General features: G+C 29.2%; 1 protein-coding gene across 1 annotated transcript; it reads left to right on the top strand.

Moving 5' to 3' along the window:
* Positions 1-636: 636 nt before the first annotated feature.
* Positions 637-26,312, top strand: LOC103574243 (glucose dehydrogenase [FAD, quinone]-like). Its single transcript, XM_008553651.2, has 8 exons — positions 637-829; positions 2,643-2,771; positions 16,542-16,738; positions 17,302-17,396; positions 17,625-17,889; positions 18,022-18,490; positions 18,588-18,958; positions 26,120-26,312. The coding sequence occupies exons 1-8, from the start codon at positions 637-639 to the stop codon at positions 26,213-26,215; spliced, it is 1,815 nt and encodes a 604-aa protein (XP_008551873.1). The 3' UTR covers positions 26,216-26,312.

Genomic DNA, 26,312 nt, shown 5'->3' with positions numbered 1-26,312 from the left:
GTACGGAAATACGTTCGAAGGTGGAGAAAGGGGCGGACTGTGTTGGTTATATTGTTGGTTATGTTGAGCTGCCACTACGACGGCACTGTATACTATACACTTTATAGTGTGAGTATGCTCACACAAGCGCGTTTGTGAATATAGTTACGCGACCGAGCCAGAAAGAAAAAACGTAGTCCACTAAAGCGCGCAGTAATTCTTGTAAGCCACAAAATTTGTTCTTTCTGGTGTAAAAAAGCAGCCAGGAGGTCCATACTTTAGGGTCGAGGATTAAGAAAAATTGAATTTCTTTTAATTTTGGGTTGCAAACCTAAATCACAATATATTTTAATTTATTTCTGTATAAAGTAACGGTTAGTAAATAGTTTCGTCGAGAGTAAGAATTAATGTGAGGATTAATCATGAGAGAGCTCTATAGATCATATGTCAATCAGTTTACATTAATTTCTGATGTAAAGATTTTATTTCTTTTACTTCGTGAATAAAAACATAAAAATCCACTCTCTATTTATTCCAAATTTTTTTTCATACTAAAGGCTCATATTTGAATAACATGCACTAATTATTAATTATTATTTAAGCTTTATTTAACAAATAAATGTCTATTAGGGAGATTTAAATTTTTTCAACTACTCAATGGCTTGTCCAAATCAGTTTATGGGTGGCCCTTCTATAACAGAAGTTTGCCCATCAACAAGAGCGTCAACTGTATTATTTTTGTATATTGTAAACAATTTAATTGACATAAGCCCGGCAATTGCTGATCCCTGTGGTCGTGTTACTGCTGACGAAAAGCCACGTGACGTTTATGATTTTATTGTAATTGGAGGTGAGAATATACAATAAAATGATAATAATAATACATCATAATGAAATAACTTAGGACAGATGGTAATCAAATAATTAAATTTTATTTTCATTAGTATTAAATTATTTTTTCATTCAACTATTTTAATTAACCCTCCGTCCGTCGCGCGATCTTGCCACCCTTCGCTCGTCGCGCCGTAGCATTCCACCGCCATGTGTGTAACATTGCGCCGTTGCCAAGTATCATAATTATGGTTTTCAAAATTAAAAACCACACAAGCTTATACGACTAGACAATTGTAATTTTTTTTATAACTTTTATACTGCAAAATAAATGAGCTGGAAATGAGTCACTGATGGTAACTAGTAACGCTGCGCAGAAAATCCGAACAAATTCAACGCTCGAATTTACTCGAGCTTAAAAAATCTGAACAATAATTATCATTTTATTCATTTGATACTAGAAAGTATAGCAAATAGAACTTATAAAATTTCAAAAGACTAGGAAATTTATTGTCGATTTAAATAATTTTTCAATCAAAATTGCAGCGCTGCGCTCATAGTGTGACGGACAGAGAGTTAAATAATAATAAATGTTTATTCCGATCTGAAACGATATATTCTCGAACAAAAGGCACAGTGAATATTTTACTTTGAGACTTTGAGACTATTGAAACTTAGCATATTGGTACATTATAATAAGATAATGAACCAGTTAAATTTTTGAAGGTCTTCAGAGAACTGAAAAAAAGATATTAATAATAAAAAATGTTTGCCTTTACCATTGATCCTTATGTAGAATCACAGAGTTTATTTTATTTCACAAAAAGTGACGTTTAAATTTTAATGAAAACATTTTGGTTAATCCGAATATTAGCTTCAGAGTTTGTAATGAGAGTAATTAGTAAATAATTAAGAAAAATGTGCTATGTTACTTACATGTGGCAACGCTGCCAAGAAGGTTATGACGCGCGCGAAATTTAAACATGCAACAAATGCGGTGTGTGGGAATATCAGTGTTATACACATAATTTAGTACAAAACATACAACATATCTTTTATTAATACAGTTATATTATTAAATAATGCAGCATAGTATTTTAATAAACAAACATATGAAGCCAATAACTTGCCCCTGATTAAAAACTCCAATTGAATCTGATTGGAACTCAATCGGAATTCTATCAGTTTTAAACGGAAATGTTCGGGAGCGTTCGAAGTCTCCGATTGAATTTCAATCGGATTCAATCGAATAAAAAAAATTTTTTATTTCCCGATTAAATCTGATTGGAATTTTTCAATCAGATTCAGTCAGATAAAAATAAATTTAATTTTCGATTATTTCCCGATTGAATCTGATTGAGATAGTTCATTTAATCAGTTACTAGAGGTTCAAATTTTCGAATCGATTTAAATCGTTTGTGTTAATGAGGGATAATATATAAAACTCTGTATAACTTTATATAATTATATAGAAATTTTTTTTCCCAAAAATCGGAAATTGTTGATTAACTTTCAATCAAAATCATTCGAAAGTTTAGGATTAAATCCGATTGGAATTAATTGAATGACTGAAACAGAGTTGCTGTAAGCATACTTCTATCTCATTTGCTTTTACGCGGCGTTGCCAAATGTATATAATATGGAAGTCAAATTACACGAAGTATACATTTGACACTTGTGGTATTGATAGTACTATAGTATACCTTATTATATAGGTATACCTTAATATACGTAATTATATATAAATAAAATTTGAAAATAATCTATAAGTTCGTAATGATTCTTTTTTTTCTGAACGTTATAAATAATGAGATATATTTTTGACGCAATAGGAGGAGCTGCAGGAAGTGCAGTTGCAGGTAGGCTAAGTGAAGTTCCTAGTTGGAGAGTGTTATTACTTGAAGCTGGTCCTGATGAACCGGCTGGTGCTGAAATTCCGTCGAATTTTGGAGTTTATATCGGTAATAAAAAAACAAAATATTCAGTAATTTCCTAAGTCGAAATTTAAAACCTTACTAGAACCTAGAAATTCTAGTATCAAGAGAAAAAAGGGATTTACTAAGTACTTGATTCTTATAGAAAAACAATTCCTATGTAAAACCTATAAATGTCAGTGACGGTTAAAAATTGCAGGTTCAGTCAATATACAGGCGTAATAATTAAAAACTATTAATGCTTATCAGAGACAGAACATACCATAAAAGCTGACTGAACCCTATGAATTTTACATTATTTATTAGGACCTAGTAGACCTATACTTTTAACATATTTATTTGACCCTATCAATACTTGTCACTTGAATTAAGTCCTAATAATTTCAATTTATTTTTATAAAAGAAAGGAAAGTAGCAGATTTTTGTAGATTTTAATATCTACATGTGCATAATAAAAAATATTTGCACGCAAAATTCATTCAATATGAGAAGTAAATTCAACAGTTTTTAAATATCACTCGTGCACAGAAAAAAAATTATTTGGCTCAAAGTAATTTTTCTTGAGCCAAGAACATTTTGAGGACAGAGAATGGAAATCGACATTTTTTTGAGGAAAGTGAAAAAAAATCCTTGGATTTTAAATTTCAAATAAAGAAAAAATATTTTTGACTCAATAAATCTTCAAAGATTGATTCAACAATTGAGTTATTTAGTTAAATAATTTAAATTTCTTGTTTCAATAAATATTGTTCCTCACTGTAATATATTTATTACTTTAACCAAAAAATATAAATGTTCAGTACAAGAAAGGTATAATATTAGATAAAGTAATGCGATGTTTCGAATCAATAAAAAGTAATAATTTAAACTAAAATACAAATCTTGAACCAAGAGTACTGCGAGCTTAAGCCAAGTAAGTTTTTTCTTGGATTCATGCAGAGGTTCTCCCGTTCCCGACTAGAATTTTTTCCTGATTTGCCTGAAGTACCATAAGGACCTTGTCAGGTTAATATAAGGTTTGCCTTATTAGGACAAACCTGACGAGTTCCTTATCAGGACTTCATCAGGATATCCTTATTAAAAAAATCGGTCTGTCGGTTGACCCTGCGGGCCAGCCCCAAAACTTCCCGCTGTTTTCGACCTCAAAGAGCTCGAAAACATTAGTGTAGATATATTTTCGAGCTCTTTGAGCTCGAAAATGCTATCACATGCAATTGTTTTTTTACGATCTTTTCAAGCTCTAACAAGTTACGCTTTATGCTGAAGTTTGAAAATTTAAGAATCGAAAATCATCAATGAAGCGGTTTTTAAAATTTAGTTCCTGATTATGTTCAGTAAAATAAGTGTATTGAGGCAGAAATCAATGTCGGGGATCAAAATCAAGATTTAAATAAATTTTAACTCATGTAAGAAACAATAAAATATGAAATATCCGATAAAAATATTAAAAACTACGTTTTATCGATTTTTTTGTTGATAATATGATTTAAACTGAAAATCAAGTTCGATGACATTATATGATCAAAAGAAATCATAAAAAGATGAGTTGGTATGATATCAGGCACATTTCAGTACGTTATATTATGATTTATCCGGAAAAAATAACATAAAATGTTATTTTTTTAACTTTTCAACGCCGATATCTTTTCAACTAATCAATCGATTTCGATAGTTGACGTGGCAATCGGCGCGTTTTATTGAGTTCTAGAGCTGATTAAAATTTGAAATCGATCGCGTCAGTCGTTTCGAAAATATTTAGAAAATACCGTTTTTCACCATTTCTTTCTCCCGCGATAACTCTCGAACGAATTATCCGATTTTGATGTTTGAGGTGGCAATCGACGCGTTTTATTGAGTACTAGAGCTGATTAGATTTTGAAGTCGATCGTATAGGTCGTTTCTGAGAAATCAATAAAAAACTAAAAAAAAAATTTTTTTTTTTTTCGTAATTCGCAAATATTTCCGAATCTACTTAATCAAATGTTCCGAAATTTTCAGGAAAGTTGATGGCCAAAAAGTTCTTTCGATTGCCACCTCAACCATCCAAATCGATTCATTAGTTCCAAAGTTACAAAGAGTTTACATACATACACACACACACACACTCAGACATCATTCTGAAAATAGTCAGAATAGCTTTCTAGGACCTCAAAACGTCGACATCTGATGAAAACTCGATTTTCGAAAATCGGGGTGAAAACAATAACTTCCCGAAATTTTTGAAAATCGTCGATTTTCTTAGCGGGAAGTTAAAAAAAGTTATCCAATCCTTTTGAATATTTTATTTACAGGCTAAAAATTAAACAAAGTACGAATGAATTCTATATAAAAATCACGTCAATCATTGCAGCACAGATTTTTTACGTCTTCATCAGTTAGTCTTTGACATCATAATGAATATAATATTTACACTTACAAGATCACATATACATGTCAGTGCAGTGGATAGCATCAAGGACTTTGAATCGGAAGGACGCAGGTTCAAGTCCAGCACTCATCGGGATTTTTTCATCAATGAAAAACATGTTTACTTCGCCTAATTAATGCTCTTAATACTCTGGCGGCTAAGTCTCCTCGTTCATGCCACAGTGGCCAAAGCCGTAACGAACGCGCTTCGACGCCACCACCGGAATAGAGGAAAAAACCAACTGGAGAGTTGGTAAGACTGATAATAATAATAATTTAATAAGTAAAAAATAATGAAGAAGACGCTATAGCTGTCGAGTACAAAAAATAGATTACTTAAATAATATATTGTTGTAATCGTCACATTGTTTATAAGTAAAGTATAAAATAATTATATACGCTGTGTACCACTTATTTAGTAGTATTAGTGTAAGTGATACTACAATTGGTGACCCTGACGTGATATTTTATATCGTGGTACAGCATCGCTTGTCCGCCAAAAAGCATGCATCAACGGTGGCTATCTCTATCGCATTTAGCGTAGATAAAAAGATAAACTATAAAATAAAATAACAAAATAACTACCAAGTAACAACCAAGATCAAACACACGATGGGATTGCAACATTCCTCAATAAAATCTGATGACCTTAATCGAAGTTTTAGGATTACTTGGATCAAGAGTTTATGGGTTACGACACAGCCGGCAAGGCCAAGTCCATGAACAGCGGCAACAGGGTGAGGCCAAATTCGGACACAAAGAAACAACCTGCTTTCAACACAAATTTGTTCAGTGACTCGTGCAGCATACTGACTAATCAAATACTGGCTGGAATAAATGCAGACAACAGCAAAACAGATGACACTGGGAACAAAAACATACCGCCAAACACCATGAACTCAGGTATGCAAAATCCACTCACATTATAACAACTAATCGCTTACAACAACTTGATGCAGAGAAATTAAACAGTCCAAACGCCCATGGGAAAACCAAAACTAAAGCCAGGTTTTATGACGGAAAGACCGGAAATCTGGTTTATAATGGCGGAAGCCGTATTCGACATCGCATCAATAGTCGACGACAGGATCAAATACGTCAACGTTATAAGGGAACTAGACGCGACAACAAATGATCAACTAGCGGATGTCATTCGCAAGGAACCTGCGACAGAGAAGTACCACACTTTAAAAACAGCTATCCTCTCACGACTTTTTGATTCTAGACAAAAACAAGTGCACAAACTCATAAGTGAAACCACTTTGGACGAGAAAACACCATCACAACTACTGCGAAAAATGCGTGAGCTAGCTAATGGTACCGTTGACGACTGCGTCCTACAATCACTATGGCTGGACAGGCTTCCTCCGAACATCAAACCCCATCTCATCACCACGAGTAACTTCCGCTGGAAACAGTAGCCGAGTTTGCTGATCGGTTGATTGAAGTGATAGGGCCATCTCCATCTGTCGTGGCTACGTCTCAACAAATTTCGTTTCAAAACGGGACTAACGTTGAATTGAAAGTGTTGGAATTACAGCAGACGCTAGAAACGTGCATAAAAGAGATTTAGGACCTGGAAATTCAACAGCAAAACATGCAACAACTCCTGTAAAATCAATATGCACAACATCAACAATTCATGCAGCAACAAACACAATTTCAACAAGCTGTTAACCCTCAGATGTTGCAGCAACGCCAACGGGGAAGATTTCTAACTCCAACGCGTAATGGTATGTGTTATTATCATAACAAGTTCGGGGCTGAAGCACGAAAATGCATTTTACCATGCAATTTGGCTTCAGATTTTCTTTTAAAACAACAGGAAAACTAGAATCGCTGTCATCACTAGGGGCTGTGAATGATAGCGATAATTCCTCACAAAAAGAGCTCCGACTCCACATTATAGATAATTTCACGCATCAGAAATTCCTGATAGATTTTGAATCAATCGTATCAATCTTGCCTGCAAAAACCTTTCACCATAATCGAGAAGTCGATTAACTGACTCTCTTCGCAAACACAACGCAAATCAATACTTACGGTACTAAAGTAGTCAATCTCGAGCTGAACCTTCGCCGAGACTTCTCCTGGGCATTCATCATAGCGGATGTGGATAATGCTATCATCGGTGCCAACTTCCTCGCTCACAATAATCTCTTAATTGACCTAAAAATCAACAATTGATCGATCCAATTACACAATTATCCTCGAAAGGAAAAGCCATCGGAACTAAATACTACGGCATCTCGACAATCAACTCGGACCTGCCAACAAAGTATTTTGAACTGCTGAAACAAAACATTGAAGTCACCTGCCCAATTGGGAAATCACAGCTCGCCTCTACAACCTTCGCACACAGAATTATAACCGAACGACTGCCAGCTACTGCTCGTGCACGCAAAATATCGGGAGAAAAAGCCTCCTGAGCCAAAGCTCAGCTCAAAGAACTGCTCAATGCGGATATAATCAGACCCCCCAGCAGCAGATACTCCAGTCCTATTCATCTGACAAGGATAAAAGATAATTACTGGAGAATGTGTGGTGATTACCGCAATCTCAACCAGGTAACTGTACCGGATAATTATCCTCCTTCGTTGATACTTGAACTTTTCTCATGCCTACGTGGTAAGAAAAGATGCACAAAACTAGACCTACAAAAAGCGTATCTACAACTACCAGTACATCCTGAAGACGTGGAAAAAACAGCAATAATTACCCCATGGGGTCTTTTTGCATATCTAGGGATAGCCTATGGTCTCTAAAATGCTGATCCATCCTGGTAACGCTACATGGACGAATTACTCAGGGACTTGGACTTTATATTCGTTTACATCGACGACATACTCATCTTTTCGGACGACGAGAACAACATGAGGAACAGCTTCTGATGTTATAACTCCATATATAACCATACGTGTGTCTCTATATGATCAAATCTAATCATATATGACTCTATATAATTAGAAATGATCATACTTGGCTGTCAACTCCATTTATAACTATATACAAGTCTATATATAATCAGATCTGATCCTATGTGAGTCTATATATGATTAGATCGGATAATATATAGGTCTATATTAGACTGGGCCAAAAAAATCGACTATTTATTTTTTCTTTCGATACTGTGAAAATATTATTCCTGACGACAAAAACAATTATTGTGCAAGTTTGAGCCCTTAATATTAATATTAAGAGGTGTATCGTTATGACTATTCATTTTTTGACAGAAATTTCATTTTTTACCCAAAACTCGTAAATCATCTATCTGAAAAATTAGAACAATGTACATTCTTAAAGAAAATTAAATTCCCTACAAAAGATCTCTTCTAGTATATTGACGTAAAACGAGCCGTTTTCTTGTAACCGTGCCTTATATATTGATTTGTTTTTTTAATTCTTTGTTTCTATTTTGGATTTTTGTAACTACTAGAAATATAAAAATTATTTCTAGTCAACATACGTATTTTTGAAGGAAATTTCATGCTCTACAAATAAGGTCTCTTAATATTTTTTGCTAAATTCACTTCTTCGAAAGTTATTCAGATTATTTAAGTCGTTTTTACTTAGCTTCAACCTTGAATAACTTTTGGAGGATTGAATTTCGCAAAAAATGTTAAGAGACCTTTTTTGTAGAGCATTAAAATTCCTTCAAAAATGTTTATCTTGAGTAGAATAAATGTTAATATTTCTAGCAAAACAAATCAATATATAAGGCACGACTACAAAAAAACGGCTCGTTTTACGTCAATTTACTAGGAGAGATATTTTGTCGGGAATTTAATTTCCTTTAAGAATGTACATTGTTCAAATTTTTCAGATAGATGATTTACGAGTTTTGGGTAAAAAATGAAAATTCTGTCAAAAAACGAATAGACATAACGATACACCTCTTAATATTAATATTAAGGGCTCAAACTTGCACAATAATTTTTTTTGGTCAGCAGGAATAATATTTTCACAGTACCGAAAGAAAAAAAAAAATTGTCCATTTTTTTGGCCCAGTCTAATAAAGACCTATACATTATCAGGTCTGATCATATATAGACTCAATTATGGTTATAAATGGTGTTGACAGCCAAGTATGATCATGTCTAATTATATATAGAGTAATATATGATTAGATCTGATCATATATAGACTCTTATATAATCAGATATAACATATATAGACTTATGTATGATTATTTATGGGGTTATAACAGCCTGGTCTGATCATATCTAATTATCTATAAACATATATAATCAGATCTGATCATATATAGACGTATATATGGACTTATAACAGCCAGGTATGATCAGATCTAATTATGTATGCGGTCATGTATAATTATATATAATCATATATAATTAGACAAAAACTTTTTTCATCGGGTAAATAGATTTGATTATACGTTTCTTATGAATTCTATTGTAATTTATGTACAAAACCAAATTCATCATTAGGTGCCTTATTTCCGTAGAAGATGAATCTGTTTCATTATTTGAGTTAAGTGAAAATTTATTAGGAATTATAAAAATTTAATTTGATTCCATTTTCAATGGTTTTTTATAATGTTTAATTTTATGTTTAAAAAAGAGACAGCCTTACGGGCTGTGGCTATTTTAAAAATGTAGTGATCAATAAAATTATAAACATTATCTAAACTGAAAGGATAATTTAATTTAAATAATTTATGTAAAATTGAGAAGAAATTGACGGAGTTTGAAGTTATTTATTTTTATATTCTGTAAAAATTGTGTCAAATAATTATTATTGTTATATAAAAGTTAGTTGAAATATTATATAAAGATTAGGGTGTGCCATTTTGAGGCGACTTTTTTTTCCACAAAAAAACAGGCTGAAAACTCGCAGAAAGGTGAGAAAAGAAGCCTGTTAAAAGCGGAGCTATTAATATTAATATTTAGAGGTGCCTATTTCTAATTTTCCATTTTCCATTTAAATAACATGGGAAAAAAAATATTTTATTTTTTTATTTTTCTAGCTTGACATTTGCACCTCATATACATAAGTCCATAGCTAATCTTACAGAGAATTTAACGCTCTACGAAAAAGGTATCTTATCATTTTTTGATAAGTTTATCCATTCAAATGTTATTAGAGCTGGAATTCAAATCTCTAATAAATTTCCAGATCTTTTTACTTTTCCAGCAAAACTATCAGACTTATCAAAAAATGTCATAGAATCTTTTTTATAGACAATTTTATTTCCTACAAATTATTTTCAATAAAATTTTTTAATTTCCGCATTTTTTTCCAGTTATTTTCATTTTAATGTTAAGTTCTCAGAATAGATTAGAAGACTATTATTTTTACGAGCTTGGCTTTAAAATGAAAATAACTAGAAAACAATGCGGAACTTCAAAAAACTTAATTGGAAATAATTTGTAGGAAATAAAATTGTCTATAAAAAAGATTCCAAGACATTTTTTGATAAGTCTGATAGTTTTGCTGGGAAAGTAAAAAGATCTGGAAATTTATTATAGATTTGAATTCCAGCTCTAATAACTTTTGAATGGATGGATTTATCAAAAAATGATGTGACCTTTTTTGTAGAGCGTTTAATTCTCTATAAGACTATGCTATGGACTTATTTATATGAGGTGTGAATGCCGATTTAGAAAAATAAAAAAAAAATATTTTTTTTCCCATGTTATTTAAATAAGAAATGGAAAATTAGAAATAGGCACCTCTAAATATTAATATTAAGAGCTCCGCTTTTAACAGGCTTCTTTTCTTACCTTCCTGTGAGTTTTCAGCTTGTTTTTTTGTTAAAAAAAAAAGCCTCAAAATGGCACACCCTAATAAAGATAATAAATAACTATTACTTACTGATTGACACAATAAAACACTTAAATATATTCATGTACAGAATGCTGCTGTACCCGCGCGCTTACATATTTTTAGTTCACTGGTTGAAACCAATGAGCGCGATATTCACTGATTCAGCCAGTGAAATTCACTGGTTCATTTTAAAAGAGTAGATATATTATTTGTTTAGTTAATACCGAATACTATCAAATGTTTGCTATTTTACGTGTATAAATATGACCACAGCAATACAAAAGCCAAAACATATTTAAGAAACGAATCCAGCGTTATAATTACCATGGCTAGCGTAACAAACGTTGCTATATCGTGGCGAACGTGATGCAACAGGGGTTAATTCACTATAAACCGCTCGATTAGTATTGCCGAAGGTATCATCACGATAGTTATTGTCCATTGTACCAATAGTTTTAGAATAAATAGAATACAATAATAAAAGAAGCTACAAAATTCTTAAACATGACCAAAAATAAAAAAAAAAAAACAATAATTACCACACTTTCAATTTTCTTTTTGAATTGACAACTATATAACCCAGATGAGAATATTTGGCTGAAAATATGTCGAAACAGCTTAATTTGGCCGAAAAATTTTTATTCTTCTTAAAGAGGTCGAAATTCAGCCGATAATTGGCCGACAAATGAATCGGCCTTTTTTCGGCCAGAATACATTTTTTTTTTCAATAAAATTATCGCAAGTAATAATCTTCGGCGAAAAACAGGCGGAAATATAGCCGATATTTGGCCGACAGTTGAATCGGCCTGTTTTCGGCCAGAATATTTTTTTTTTTCCAATAAAATTATCGCGAGTAAAAATTTTTGGCCGAAATTTAGCCGACAGTCGAATCGGCCGGTTTCCGGCTATAGTGATTTTTATTAAATAAAATTATGGTACATAAAAAAAAATTTCATGCAACTCAAAATAGAACATAAAAAAGTTTCAAGTTGTGGAACTTAAAAATGTATTTCAAAATTTCGAGAAAAATTATGTTTTCAATTTATAAAATGTTTGAGTAACTCACTAAGTTATAATTTTATGCAAGACATAGTGAAAACATTTAATTATTTTATAGTTAGAGTGACATAATTTTTATAGGAATAGTTTATATTTTGATACAGTAGAAAATATTCTTTCGTGGTATCATTGATCCAAGTTAAATGACAGTTCGTCGCTGAGTGAAAATATGTTAATGAGCAAAAATGAAAAATCAATTATTTTAACTTTATACAAACAAAATTTTTCATTATTAACAGCTCATTATTTTAAACAATTATTCCTTAAGAATATATTTCAAGAGAGCTCGTAAATATTCCGTAGTCAATGTAAATGTCTAAATATCCCCCATGAAAAAAATTTATAAAAAAAATATATTAAGAACACAAAAAAAGTTTCGGCCTCGTATTCACTACACGGAAAAAAAATGTTACAATTTATTCGAATTCTCAATACTTTTTATTGTTTCAAATATTACTGCGGCACCCGAGTGTGATTTTGTTGTATATTATAAGGTACAAAGTTAAAATATATAAGTGATCTGTTAAAATATACTGATGGTCAAAAATGAAGAATACATGATAAACATATAGTTTTTGAAATTTCCAATAGTAAAAATTAATATCTTGAATTGTATTTATTGGCAGGATGATATTTTTTAGACTGACTATGGTAAAAATTAAAACTTAGACCATAAATTTTAAAGTTTCAAGCAATACAAATCTTCAAGTCGATATATATAATTTCATAGTCAATCGTTATTTTATCTTGTGCAACCATACTAATAATTTTTGTTCTAAACCCTCATTTTTATTATATAAAATAAAAAAAAAAAAAAAATATATATATATATATATATATGTCTATTTTTTTTTTCGATCGATTTTGTATTTGTTTATTTTGAATTATTTACTTCTGGCTTTTACCGTTGCTCTCGTAGTACGAAGTTACATTCGGGTTTCGGATTTCACCCCTTCTCTCCCCCTTCTTCCATTGTCTGTTTTTCTTATCGTCGTACATCTAATTGATTCCATCCTTGTCTATATTATGAATAACTAATTTAGTCGATACAGTATATAGATGTTCGAATTTTTATATGAAAAATCATCAGAAAAATTTTAGCCGACTCACGGGCTCGAACCGTCGAACCTTTCGTGAACAGAGTCCAGTACACTGGACCAGTCCCTGGCACTTAGAGCGCTCGGCCACCGCATGCGTATGAAAACAGAAAGTTATTTTCGCACTTAAATAGATGATGGTAGCACATGAAATTTTAATGCATCAAACAATAAAATTTGCTGAAGCTGATACATACGTTTTTACAAATTGATGAAGTATAATATACAGTTTCACATAGTCAATCTTTTTTGATTTCAGTGGGAATATTTATTATTTACTTTAATAATAAATATCCATGAAAATTTTTTTATTTTTGTTTACATCATTAAATTTGACTGTTGACTAATATCAACATTTAAAAGCAACTCATGCTAAAGTTTTTTATTTAAAGGACTTTACAAAATAACGTTCTAACTAAATTTATTATTTTCTATCTTTTATATTTTGTTATTTGAGACTTTAATTACTTATTTTACATACAACACATATTTAAGCTTTGGCTGTTAATCTTCAAAGTTTAATTTTTTAAGCATTTACTTTCTCTTTTTTATAATTTTGAATAATAATTTTATCTAAATGAACTATATATTTTAGCATTCAATTTATAATTATTATTTATTAAATATTGAAATCATGATTTTACAATTTGAAAGAATATTAATTGCTGAAAATATCACAATTATTAGGCATCAAGCTTTATTTATTACAGTTCTTTTTTTTTTCCGTATACCTAGGCATTTTTTCGGCCAATTTTCGGCCGAGAAAAAAAAATTATTTTTTTTTTTTTCAGTTGGGAATTCTTTCGACCGAGTAAAATCAGTATAAAATAAGAAAACGAAAATTAAATTAATAGTAAACAAGCAAATTGTATAGAAAATTTATTTAATTATCAAACATAATCATTTAATTATTAACATTCACAATATTAGACAACTTTAAACTTTACTAGACAACACAACGTTGAATAATAACTTCACATGAGACGACCGTGAAACAGAAGACTCTTACTATAACTTCTAATATTGAGGCATGGGTCTTGGCTACACTGAGAAAAAATTTCTCTTCGGACAATTAAATTGGTTTTCTTAAATTCTGTTAAACTAATATTTAATTAGGACAACTCAATTTTATTACGTCAACAGAAATTATTTTGTCATTTTTAACAAATGATTTAATAGACTCTATTTGGTTGATATTAATATTTCTCTTGCTACGATAGTAAAATCATTTGGTAAAGTTAAAAAAATATTTATTTGATAGACAACTAAATTATTTTGTAGTGCCAACAAAATGAAATATTAAAGCAAAATATAATTATTTAAACTCTAATAAATATTACTTAGACACAAAAAAATATATTCATTTAGAATAAATATATATATTTGTTTGATGTTAATAAATATATATTAAAACCTAATGATTATTGATTTAAAAAGTTATGGTCCTGGGCAGCAGTAGCAGGAGTAGTTCGGTGCTTGTCACTAGATCGCGCCCACCTTTTGCAGTGTCCTTGATAAGAAACTTATTTCAGAGTTATTATATTCAAAACTTGAAGCATTTATGAGACGGATTCTCCGCTGTTAATTAGCAGAATAAGGATAACCCTTTTTGATAGTAATATAAGGGTATCCTATTACACTATGACATTAATGTTTTATATTAATGTTTTCCTGAACAATTTTTGTCACAGTACATAAAAAAAGTACGTCAAGGAAATAAATTATTTTTCTAAATATGCATTTATTTAGCGTTGAATAAATATTCTGTAATTTTAAAATAATATTTAACTATAATTAATAACTCATTCTCTAAGGATCACTAATATACTTCATTATGCTTACTTTATTGGCTCTACAGGTAATCAATTTGATTTTATGCTTGCTACTTAACGCGTAATTATCTTTACTAAATATTTTGTAGTCTCTAATAATTTATTTTGTTGGTGGATTATAAAGTATTTAGTTAAAACAATCAAATATATGATTGGCAGTGGGCAATCAAATTATTTTGTTGTCATAATTAAAATTTAGTTGTCAGAAGAAAATTTTTTTCTCAGTGTAACTGCAATGTGCACTCACATATACTACTTCAAAAAATTTCACTGACAATTGAGTAGTATTAGTAGTATTTTCATACAGTCAGCTAATTGCCGTGGTACGGTCTAAAGTTTGAACATCTAGAATGTAAAACTTACAAATTTAAATGCAAGTGATTTCATGGAATTGAGACACAAATTTTCAGTTTTCAATTATTACTGAATGGTTGTCAAACTGCAAAAGCTATATAAAAGTAAATTTATAATTTCATGAAACTTATTAACGATATTTTAAAATGTAGTTTTACTATTTTGACATTCTAAATAGTAAAAGTTCGTGATTGCTGATACATTGATAATACTTAGTATAAAGATTTTAAAAATTACAGTGTGAGATGTAATAATTTCATTTTCTTCATCAAAGTTCATAATTGATTGCCAGTACTGTACATCTTATTGAACCACTCGACAAATTTTCTTAATTAGTACTTTAATTTTTACTCTCTAAACATAAATTAGTGAAAATTTTATTAATTGTGTTAGTGAAGCAGTATTCACTTGACAATCAGTGAATTTCAACAACAAATTCATTAGTGAATTTTCACTATTGAATTTAGATTTATAATTTTCGCTAGGAAAATTAATGATTTTCACTAATAATCTAGCGATATTTTCATAATTTCCACAAGTGAAGCTGTTATGCACTTGTTAATTTGTGAATTTCACTAATTCACTAGTAACTTTAACTAGCAAATAATTAAATATTATATTAGATATAAATATAATTAATAATTATGGTGCTATTTTTGAACATTTTAATAAAAAACTTTCAAAATAAAAAAAAATAGAAGTACAGAACAATAATATATTGATATGAAGAGTACGTCAATCATAACATCACGGATTTTTTATTTCTTCATCAGTTATTGTTTGGTATCATAACGAATATACTATTTACACTCGCGCGATCATATGCGTAAATCAGCGCAGTGGATAGCATCGAAAGCTTTGAATCGGAAGGATGCAGGTTCGAGCCAAGCAGTCATCGGGATTTTTTCAATTAAAATCATGTGTACTTCCTCTAAGTAATGATTCTAATACATTGATCACATTTTGGATCTAATTACAAGTGTCATATTTTTTTTCGAAATATAATATTTTTTTTACCGATGAAACCAGTTCTCTTTTTTCGATATAAAAAGATGTAAAATTTTGATTTCTTAGAACGGATATAGGAACTAATAAGAGTATAAGGTATAAAAAATACTTATTTTGGTCCACTTAAGAATCTCAAGTACCAAAGTAGATGTATTTAAATATATTGACTACTTAAAGCGAAGTTAAATTTCGACTCAGGTTACAATATGAAATATTATTTATATTGTCATTTAATGCGGGATTTAATTCTAAAGGCAGTAGTCTCGATTGGAAATACAAAACGACTAATGAAACTCATGCTTGTCTGGCGCAAAAAGGGTCATGCAACTGGCCTCGTGGACGTAATCTCGGTGGGACAACAGTTCACCATGGGATGGCTTATCATCGGGGCAACGCTAAAGATTATGAAAATTGGGTTGCCATGGGCAATGAAGGATGGTCATGGGCAGAAGTAATCTCGAAAATTTTTATTTCTTTCTTTATCAAATAAAAGAAACATGTTTTACTTACCACGTTAACTGGTGAAAATTTTTTGGTCAACACAAAAAAAAATCTTCTGTGAATTACAGCTCTTAATTAAAATGGTAATAGAACTTTTCGAATTTCATACTCATCCATTAAAATATGAAATTTTTTTTTTAATTTATTATTATTTTCTACAGTAAGAAATTTTTTTTAGCCTTATCAATTTTTACAGCTTTGTAGGGTATGAAATTCTTTACAAAAAAAATACACCGTACTAAATTTCTTTCTGAGTCTGTTATTTGTTAGTGATAGAGCTTACAACTTATTATTATCGTTATTTATTATAAAATCGCTTACTATTTTCCAGTAATAAATGAATAAACCATAAAAGTACAAAAAAAAAAAAATTATATATTTACTTAAATATCAAATGTTATAAAATTCACGAGGATTTTTTTTTCAAGTATTTATTAAAAGTTTTCAAATAAAGATTTAGAAAAAAAATATTGCTATGAAATAACAGTCTGATGTCATTGATAAATTTTTTAGGTTTTACCATTTTTCCTGAAGTCAGAAAACAATTCAGAAATAAATCGTGTTGGTCGTCAATATCATGCAACTGGAGGTCCGATGACAGTTGAAAGGTGTCTATTATTAAATATACTTTTTTTTCTTACTTAAAGACGAGTCAAATGAAGACATTGAAGAAATCGTAGGCTTCAAAAAAATTTAACGCCAATTAAATTTTCCAGCAAAATACAATACCTGCTAAAAAAAATTTAACAAATTAAAATACCTTATTTTATCTAATTTTTGCTTATATATTATAAGTAATAAGTATGTATATAATATTTCAAATAGTATATTGTTAGATTTCCATGGAAACCAGCATTCGCTGATGCAATATTAAAAGCTGCCAATGAAACAGGATACGGAACAACAGAAGACATGGTTGGTGAAAAAATTCATGGTTTTACAGTTGCTCAAACAATGAGTAAAAATGGAGTGCGACAGAGCACAGCATCAGCATTTCTCCGTCCAATTCGCAATAGGAAAAATCTCAATATAGTGCTTAATTCTACCGCCACTAAAATATTGACTAGAAAACAAAAGGTTATTGGAGTTGAATATTTTATGGTGAGTAATTTGACTAGAAAAAATGAAAAAAAATGAATATCAATTTAATCGACATACATATCATTTGTATTTACTGTAACACATTGCCTTTATGATGTTATAGTGAAAGTAAATATCAATATTTTTTGATAGAATGGTAAAATTCATAAAGCAAAGGTCACTCGGGAAGTTGTAGTCTCAGGAGGTGCCGTAAACTCTCCTCAACTTTTACTTTTATCCGGTATCGGTCCGAAAGAGCAACTTGATTCTTTAGGGATTCCTGTCGTTCTTGACTTACCAGGAGTTGGAAAAAATCTTCACAATCATGTTTCTTATAAATTAGATTTTATACTCGCCAATGAACCTAATTCAGAAGGATTTAATTTAGATAATGTAAGTCAGTATATACGTAATCAAACGGGACCATTATCGTCATCTGGATTAGCTCAAGTGACCGCTATTTTATCATCACGTTACACAACACCAGACTATCCAGATTTACAAATTTTTTTTTCGGGTTTTCAAGCTTCGTGTCGTGAGAATGGTAATGTAGATCTTACCAATTATTATAATAAAAGAACAGTCAGATTCACAGCAGTCAATCTACATGCTAAAAGTAGAGGTCAGAGTTATTTGCTAAACTAATTTGCAATTCAAATTATATGAATTATAAGATGATGAAAAAAAAAAATTATTCAAATCGTTTTTTTTTATTTAAGGAATTATAAGTTTGGCAAGTAAAAATCCACTGGAGCATCCTATAATTTGGAGTAATGATCTTGCCGATCCTGCAGACGTTGACGTATTGATCGATGGTATTCATGTTCTTATTAATATTGCAAATTCAAGTACTATGAAATCACTAGGTCTTACTCTTGCAAGCCAACCAATCGATGAATGCAAGAAATATAAATTTCTTTCTGATAACTATTTCAAATGTGCCGTTCATATAGACACACGTACAGAAAATCACCAGAGTGGTACATGTAAAATGGGACCTACTTCCGATTCATTCGCTGTCGTTGATCCATATCTTAGAGTACATGGTATTCAAGGACTTCGTGTTGCAGATGCTTCTGTTATGCCAAAGGTTATTTATTATTATTATTATTTAATAATAATAATAATAATTATATATATATATCATAATATATTATAATATATATTTTTATTATTATTATTATTATTATTATTATTATTATTATTATTATTATTATTATTATTAGTACTACTACTACTACTACTACTACTAAATTTTATTTCGGTTTCAATCCAACAACTATTAATATTACATTTATTGATTTTAAACTAAAATATGTTTCCTGAAACAAAAAAATTTTGGAAAGTATACTTATTAGGGTGTTTCACACTTAAGCGATATTTTTTTCTCTGTCCTACCTGTAAAACGAACAATTTATAGAACAAAAAAAATATTCCCGCTTGAAAAAAATTCCTCAGTCAATTAGAGGCTTCACTGATAAAAAAATTTGATTTCCCATTTAAATTATATGGGAAAAAAATTTTTTTTTAGTTTGGAATGTTTTACCTCGGCAATGGCTCAATGTACGAATAAGCACGGCATAAATTTTTGTAGGGAATTTAAAGCTCTACAAAAAAAGTCTCTTATCATTTTTTGATAAATCCATCTGTTCAAAAGTTATTGGACCTCGAAGTCAAGTTAGAGTAAATTTCGAAACCTTTTTACTTTTCCGGCGAAACTATTGGACTTATCATAAAATGCCATGAAATCTTTTTTGTATACAATTTTATTTCCTACAAATGATCTTAAACAAATTTTTTTTAATTCTGCATTGTTTTCTCGTCGTTTCCATTTTGATGCCAAGCTCTTTAAATCGATCAGAACACTATTTTTTTAGGAGCTTAGCATTAAAATGGAAATAACTAGAAAACAATGCAGAATTAAAAAAAAATTCATTCTAGATAATTTGTAGGAAATAAAATTGTCTACAAAAAAGATTTCATGGCATTTTATGATAAGTTCCATAGTTTCGCCAGAAAAATTAAAAGATCCCGAAATTTACTCGAACTTGACTTCGAGGTCCAATAACTTTTGAACAGATGGATTTATCAAAAAACGACAAGAGATTTTTTTGTAGAGCGTTAAATTCCCTACAAAAATTTATGCTGTGCTTATTCATACATTGAGCCATTGCCGAGGTAAAACATTCCAAACTAAAAAAAATTTTTTTTTCCCTTAAATGTTACTTAAATGGCAAATCGAATTTTTTGATGAGTGTGAAGCCCCTAATTGACTTAGAATTTTTTTTCAAGCAGGAATATTTTTTTTGTTCTATAAATTGTTTGTTTACCAGGTAGGACAGAAAAAAAAATTTTATATACATATAAAATGACAAGTCTTTTTTTTGAACGCGCATCACGTAAAAACTACTGAATATTTTGACATAAAATTTACAGCACAAAATTCTGCGTGTTTCAAAGATGGTTTTTAGCTATATATTATTACGATTTTGATGATAAAAACTATATTTTTTTTAATTTCGTTTTAATAAATTTTATCGATTATCAATCGTTCTCTTTTTTTTCAAATAAAACAAAAGAACATAATATATACACTGATAGAAATTTTATATTGACTCAATAATTATTTTCTTGAGCCATGAATTTATTTCTGAAGAAAACCAATTGTCTTGCTTAAAGAAATTCTTGTCTTGATTTAGATTTTCTTGGCTCTAAAGATTTTGTATCTTTGATGGATCACTCTCGTGTCTTGACCCAAAACTATATTATCGTCAATCGATATACTATTAAATTCTTGAAGCAAAACCATTTGTCTTCAACTAAAAATGTCGTGTTATTGTTTTGAGAACTTTAAATTTTTGGTTTAAGTAATAATTCCTTGATGGAAGATGTTTTTAAAGTAATGAAAAAAAAATTTTTTTTTTAAATAAATTTCTACTTTAACATATCTTAAGTAAATGAATATAGTCCTAAAAAATCACTTTAAAATATTTTATTTTTAAAATAAAAAAAAAAGTTTTTTTTTCAAGCTGAATAAATTGGTATCTTGATTTAAAAATCGCGCCATTCTCGAAACAAATCGGTCATGTCTTAAACCTACATTTTGTCTATCTTAATCCAAGAGCAAGAAATTCTTAAGTGAAATATGTCAGAATTTTGTTTCAAAACAAAAAAGGCTTCATCGAAGAATAAAATTCTCAAACAAAAAATTTTTTTTCTCTATCTGAGAATTTTAATTTTTTTGGTTCAAAGACTTATTTCTTGAATTAAAACAATTAAAAATTTTGAAACGAGAACCACATTTTGAAGAAAAAATTTTTCTCGAATCAAGATAGTTTTTCTATCAGTGTATGAAACTGTCTTTTTTTTAGCATGACAAAATTTTATTTTGTTTTCTAATTAAGGTAAAACCCCCTATTTCTGCTCAGTACCATAAGTCGGTCACTTTAACTGTTTAATGCGCTTTTTATAATTTTTATAAAAAAAATTTCAACAAAAAACAATTATTATTAATAAATAATTATTCGTAAATCTAAATATATTAAAATATCATGTATCAAATTATTTTATAATAGATTATAAATCCAAATTAACTGACTGTTTTCAAAATCGCGCTCAGCCAGGCATTTTATACTTCAACGTTTATTCGTTAGATTGAATTTAGGTTTCGTCAAATTTTTTAAGAATTATTATAACTATATCTTCTTAGATATATTTTGAAAATTCATGAAATTTTATGTTATGAAAAAATGAGGTTATATAATTAATAAATTATTTTCCAAATCAATAAACTTATCATAGTTTAATTGATATTGACTTTGATCGATGATAGGGACATGTGTTGATCGAGTAATGGTACATCACAACTTTTAGTGAGTAACTATGAGTACACTCAAGGATCTTCTTTAAAAAATAAATAATAATTAATTTTTTACATTATTCTTCAAGCTAAAATTTTATTTCAATACTTCAAACTACAAAAAATAACTATAAAATAAAAATGTGGTTTTTCATTTGATTTATTAATTTATATTGAGCGATTTAATCTCACTCCAATGAAAAATGAGCGGGTATAGGCTTTTATCTTAATATTTTGAAAAGTACTGAAAATATTGATAATAATAATAATCATCATCATCATATTAAATTTTTGTTTCAACGTACAAAAATTTTATTTTAAATGTCTAATAGTAACTTTAATGTTGAGAAATTTTATTGCTATGCAGACAATAGTTTTGATAAAAAATTTTTTTTTATATAAATTCTACCTGTGAACGCCCGATTCGCTGCGTTATATTTTGGTGGTGCTTTTATTCATGTATTAAATTTTTTAGGCTGCTCTAAAATTTCAAAAATGATCCTGATAAGTTCTAAAATATTCGAATGTCGAACATCACTTCAAATTAATTCTGATTGTTCTAAACTATTTTTCGAATGGGTTGTTCCAATTATTTTCGTGTAATTTACGACTTTGAAATATAATTTTCAATTTTTATAACATTTTTCAAATTTTTAAAACAATCCAGAGCATCCAACATTCATGAAATAATTTTTAAGTAATTTAACGTATTTACATATAATTGCATTTTATAGAATGTTATATGATTTCCAGAACCTTGCAAACACGGAAAAAAATGTTGACTCGAAACCTACTAATTTTTATTATGCTGTCGACCAAATTTAAAACAGGAAGTAAAGCATCCAAAAATTTATTATGCTCTTATAAAAAATTATTATGCCGCATCACAATTATTATAATGTATGAAAGCAAATGTTATTAAAGCTTATCGATTGTAATAAATATTATGATACAGCATAGAAATTTTCTTTATATTATATCGTTATGAGCAAAATAATTTTTTGGATGCTTCAGTTCCTGTTTCAAGTTTGGTCGACAGCATAATATAAATTAGTAGGTTTCGAGCCAGCATTTTTCTCCGTGAAACATTGTAGACTAATTACAATCATTTTTATGAGATTTGAATCAACTAATCATAATTTGGAGCTTTCGAATGATTCTCCAAATATTCGCAACAATCTAGAACATTCTAGACTACTTAGAATGAATGTCGAGTGATTTAAATTAACTAAATGTGATTTGCAGTATTCTAGATATGTTTCGAAATTTTTAGAACAATCTAGAACATTCTAGGCTCTTCGGAATTAATGTCAAGTGATTTGAATCAACTAAGTTCAATTTGGAGCATTCCAGATGTGTCTCGAAATTTGTAGAACGATCTAAAACGTTCTAGACTCATTAGAATTAATGTCAAGTGATTTAAATCAACTTAGTTCACTTTCGAGCATTTCAGATGTGTCTAGAAATTTTTATATCAATCAAGAGCATTCTTGACTAATTAGAATAAATCTTCAGTAATTTAAATCAACTACGTTGATTTTTGAGCATTCCACATTGATTAGAATTAATTTTCGAATAATTTAGAAAATTAATTTATATTTTAGAACTGAGATTTTGAGATTATTCCCAAAATGTCTAGATTATTCTTGAAATTTCTAGAACAATCTAGAAAATTCTTAACTTATCATAGACACATTTTCAAGGTTCATCTTCTTTCAACCCCCATATCTTCCACATCCTTATAGTTATCACTCGCAACCTCCCCTTGCACCATAGGAGACTTATGACTACTACCACATATGAACACTATTCGATCGCGATGATTAATTTCGGCTGCAAATCGTACTATAGGCACAAACACCTCCTTTGTTATAATATATATGTAAGTGAATTTATATTAGTAATACCTTTTTATTGCCCGCGAAGCGGGCGGGATCTGCTAGTATATATATATATATATATATATATATATATATATATATATATATATATATATATATATATAAGTAAAGCGCAAAAAAAATCGACTATTTGAATTTTTTTTATACACTGATAGAAGGATTTCTTAGTATTAAAAAAGATTTGTTAATATTTAACAAATTATTTCTTAACGGAGCTTTATTTAAGAAATATTTATTAATATTTAACAAATCATTTCTTAAACATCATTTTTTTCTATTTAATAAATATTTCTTAGCATCTAATAAACGATTTGTTAATATTTAATAAACGATTTCTTTCCATTTAAAAAATGATTTATTAGTATTTAATAAATCACTTTTTAACATTTAATGAATCACTTTTTAATAATTAATAAATGAATATTTTATATTTAATATATTTTTTATTATTTGAACAAATTTTTTTTTTATATTTAAGAAATTATCTATTAACTTATTTATTAAAATTTAATTCATAAAATCACACAGTTCAAGAATATATATCTATATATGTTTTTGCATGCAGCTACACACATTCATTAATATTTATATTTATAAACAAAAATAACTAAAACAACCATCGTATAAAATTTTCTGTTCTTTTAATTTCAAAATACAATTTCATAGTAATTAACACTATAACTAGAATAAACAAATTAAAATTTCTTATATTAAACTACGCTGAGAAATAACATAAAATCCGTTTGATAGTACATGTGTTTTTAATGGTTTTATATTTGATTAAAATTGAACTGAATAAAATTAACAACGCTTCCATATTTTCATATTTATAATATGGATGACAATTTACAAAACACTTCTGATATAAATATTATTTAAGTATATGAGAGCTTCAGTTGTAGGTTACGTTTAACCAACAATGCAAGCTAGAACGGAGTAAAAAATATGACGTCGCAACGACACACACATATAGCTCTTTTAATACGTGTACACCACTACAGGCTCGTGTGTAGCCCTCTACCGACAAATTCGTCTAAGAAATATTTATTAAATATTAACAAGCCTTGTTTGGTGCTAACAAATATTTCTTTTATGTTAATAAGACTTTGTTAGCATTAAAAATATTTCTTAATAATAAAGAAGTTACTTATTTCATTATAATAAATATTGTTAATAATTACTAAATATTTGTTAAATCCAAAAAAGTCAGTTGAGAAAAATTTAATAAATCAATTTATTACTCCTAAACAAATCCTTCTATCAGTGTATTCCCAAAAAATGTCATTGCATAAAAAATGAATGTCTTTAAAAATTTTCTATCAAATATCGAAACTATATAATTTCGAGCAACCTTGAGGTATTCATATTCGGGTTATATAATCTTTATTTTTTTTTTATCATTCATGCAATATAAGTGCTATCGTAGCGCATGCTCTTTTGTTGGCCAAATAGCTGTTTGCCTATTCAACTGTTTCCACGAAATTCGTGTGCATTAAAAGATTATCTGCGTGCGACAAGTAAATTTGAGTGCGACAAGTAAACAAGTCGACGATCCACACGAGCGAATGAGCTCACAAACGAAGTGAGTTTTCACTTCGTTTGTGCGCTCAACTTTCGCTATCGTGGAAAATTGACAACTTACTTAAATCGAATTTCTAACATATCTTAACGTTTGAGGTTCTACGAAGCTATTCTGACTAATTTCAAAATTATTTCCGAATGTATGTATACGTACGTATGTATGTATGTAAATATTCTGTGACTTTTGAATGAATAAACCGATTTTGATCGTTAAGGTGTCATTCGACGTGACTTATCAATATCTGAAAGCCGTGAAAAGTCTGAGAGTGGGAAACTACCCCACTATTGTCTCAATAGAATTCGATTTAGGGGGCCTCTGGCCTGGCCCCGGATGACTAAAGAGTGTTAATTAAGGTATAATTATCACAATAGATGGCTGTGAGATCAGTTGAAGCTTTCCGCTCGATTTTCAAGTCGAAAATCAAAAGACGCACTGTTACCGTTGCGTTCAGAGAAATTCCAAAAATAAAATTTTTTCAAAAATGTTTTTTTTTGGATAGTTTTTCATGTGCTCGATGGCTTGATCCCAAAATCTAATCAGCTCTAAAACTTTATAAGCTGCGTCAAATGCCACCTTAACTATCAAAATCGTTTTATTCGTTCAAGAGAAACTATTATCGAAAGAATTACGAAAAAATTGTTTTCTTTGTTTTTTTTTTTTTAATTTCTCAAAATTAAAATGCTATAACCAATGCTATAACCACCAAATCACTGCCGACAACAAATGGCATTTCATTTATTTACGTAATAACAATAAACATATATTGTAAAATTGAAAATGAATCAATAAAATGTCTTAAACTTAAAGTTAATATCCTAACTCAAATTTTTAAATCAATTATGAATAACACATTCAAAATTGATTAGAAATTTTCAACATTGGTACTATCATTATTTTAAATGTTTATAGGTTGTCTCAGGAAATCCTCAAGCAACAGTTACGATGATAGGTGAGAGAGCAGCTGATTTTATTAAAAAAACCTACAGTAAATGTTCTTATTTATAAATAATTGAATTTTTTTTTAAAAGTTTATCGTTTATTATAAATTTATAATAATAATTTTATTCTGGATTGTTAAAATAAATTATCATGTACTAGCACA

Source organism: Microplitis demolitor, chromosome 8 (genome assembly GCF_026212275.2).
Source record: "Microplitis demolitor isolate Queensland-Clemson2020A chromosome 8, iyMicDemo2.1a, whole genome shotgun sequence".
In the NCBI taxonomy this organism is placed as follows: domain Eukaryota; kingdom Metazoa; phylum Arthropoda; class Insecta; order Hymenoptera; family Braconidae; genus Microplitis; species Microplitis demolitor.
Note: the sequence above shows the minus strand (reverse complement) of the source record. Positions and strands in the feature narration are given on the sequence as shown.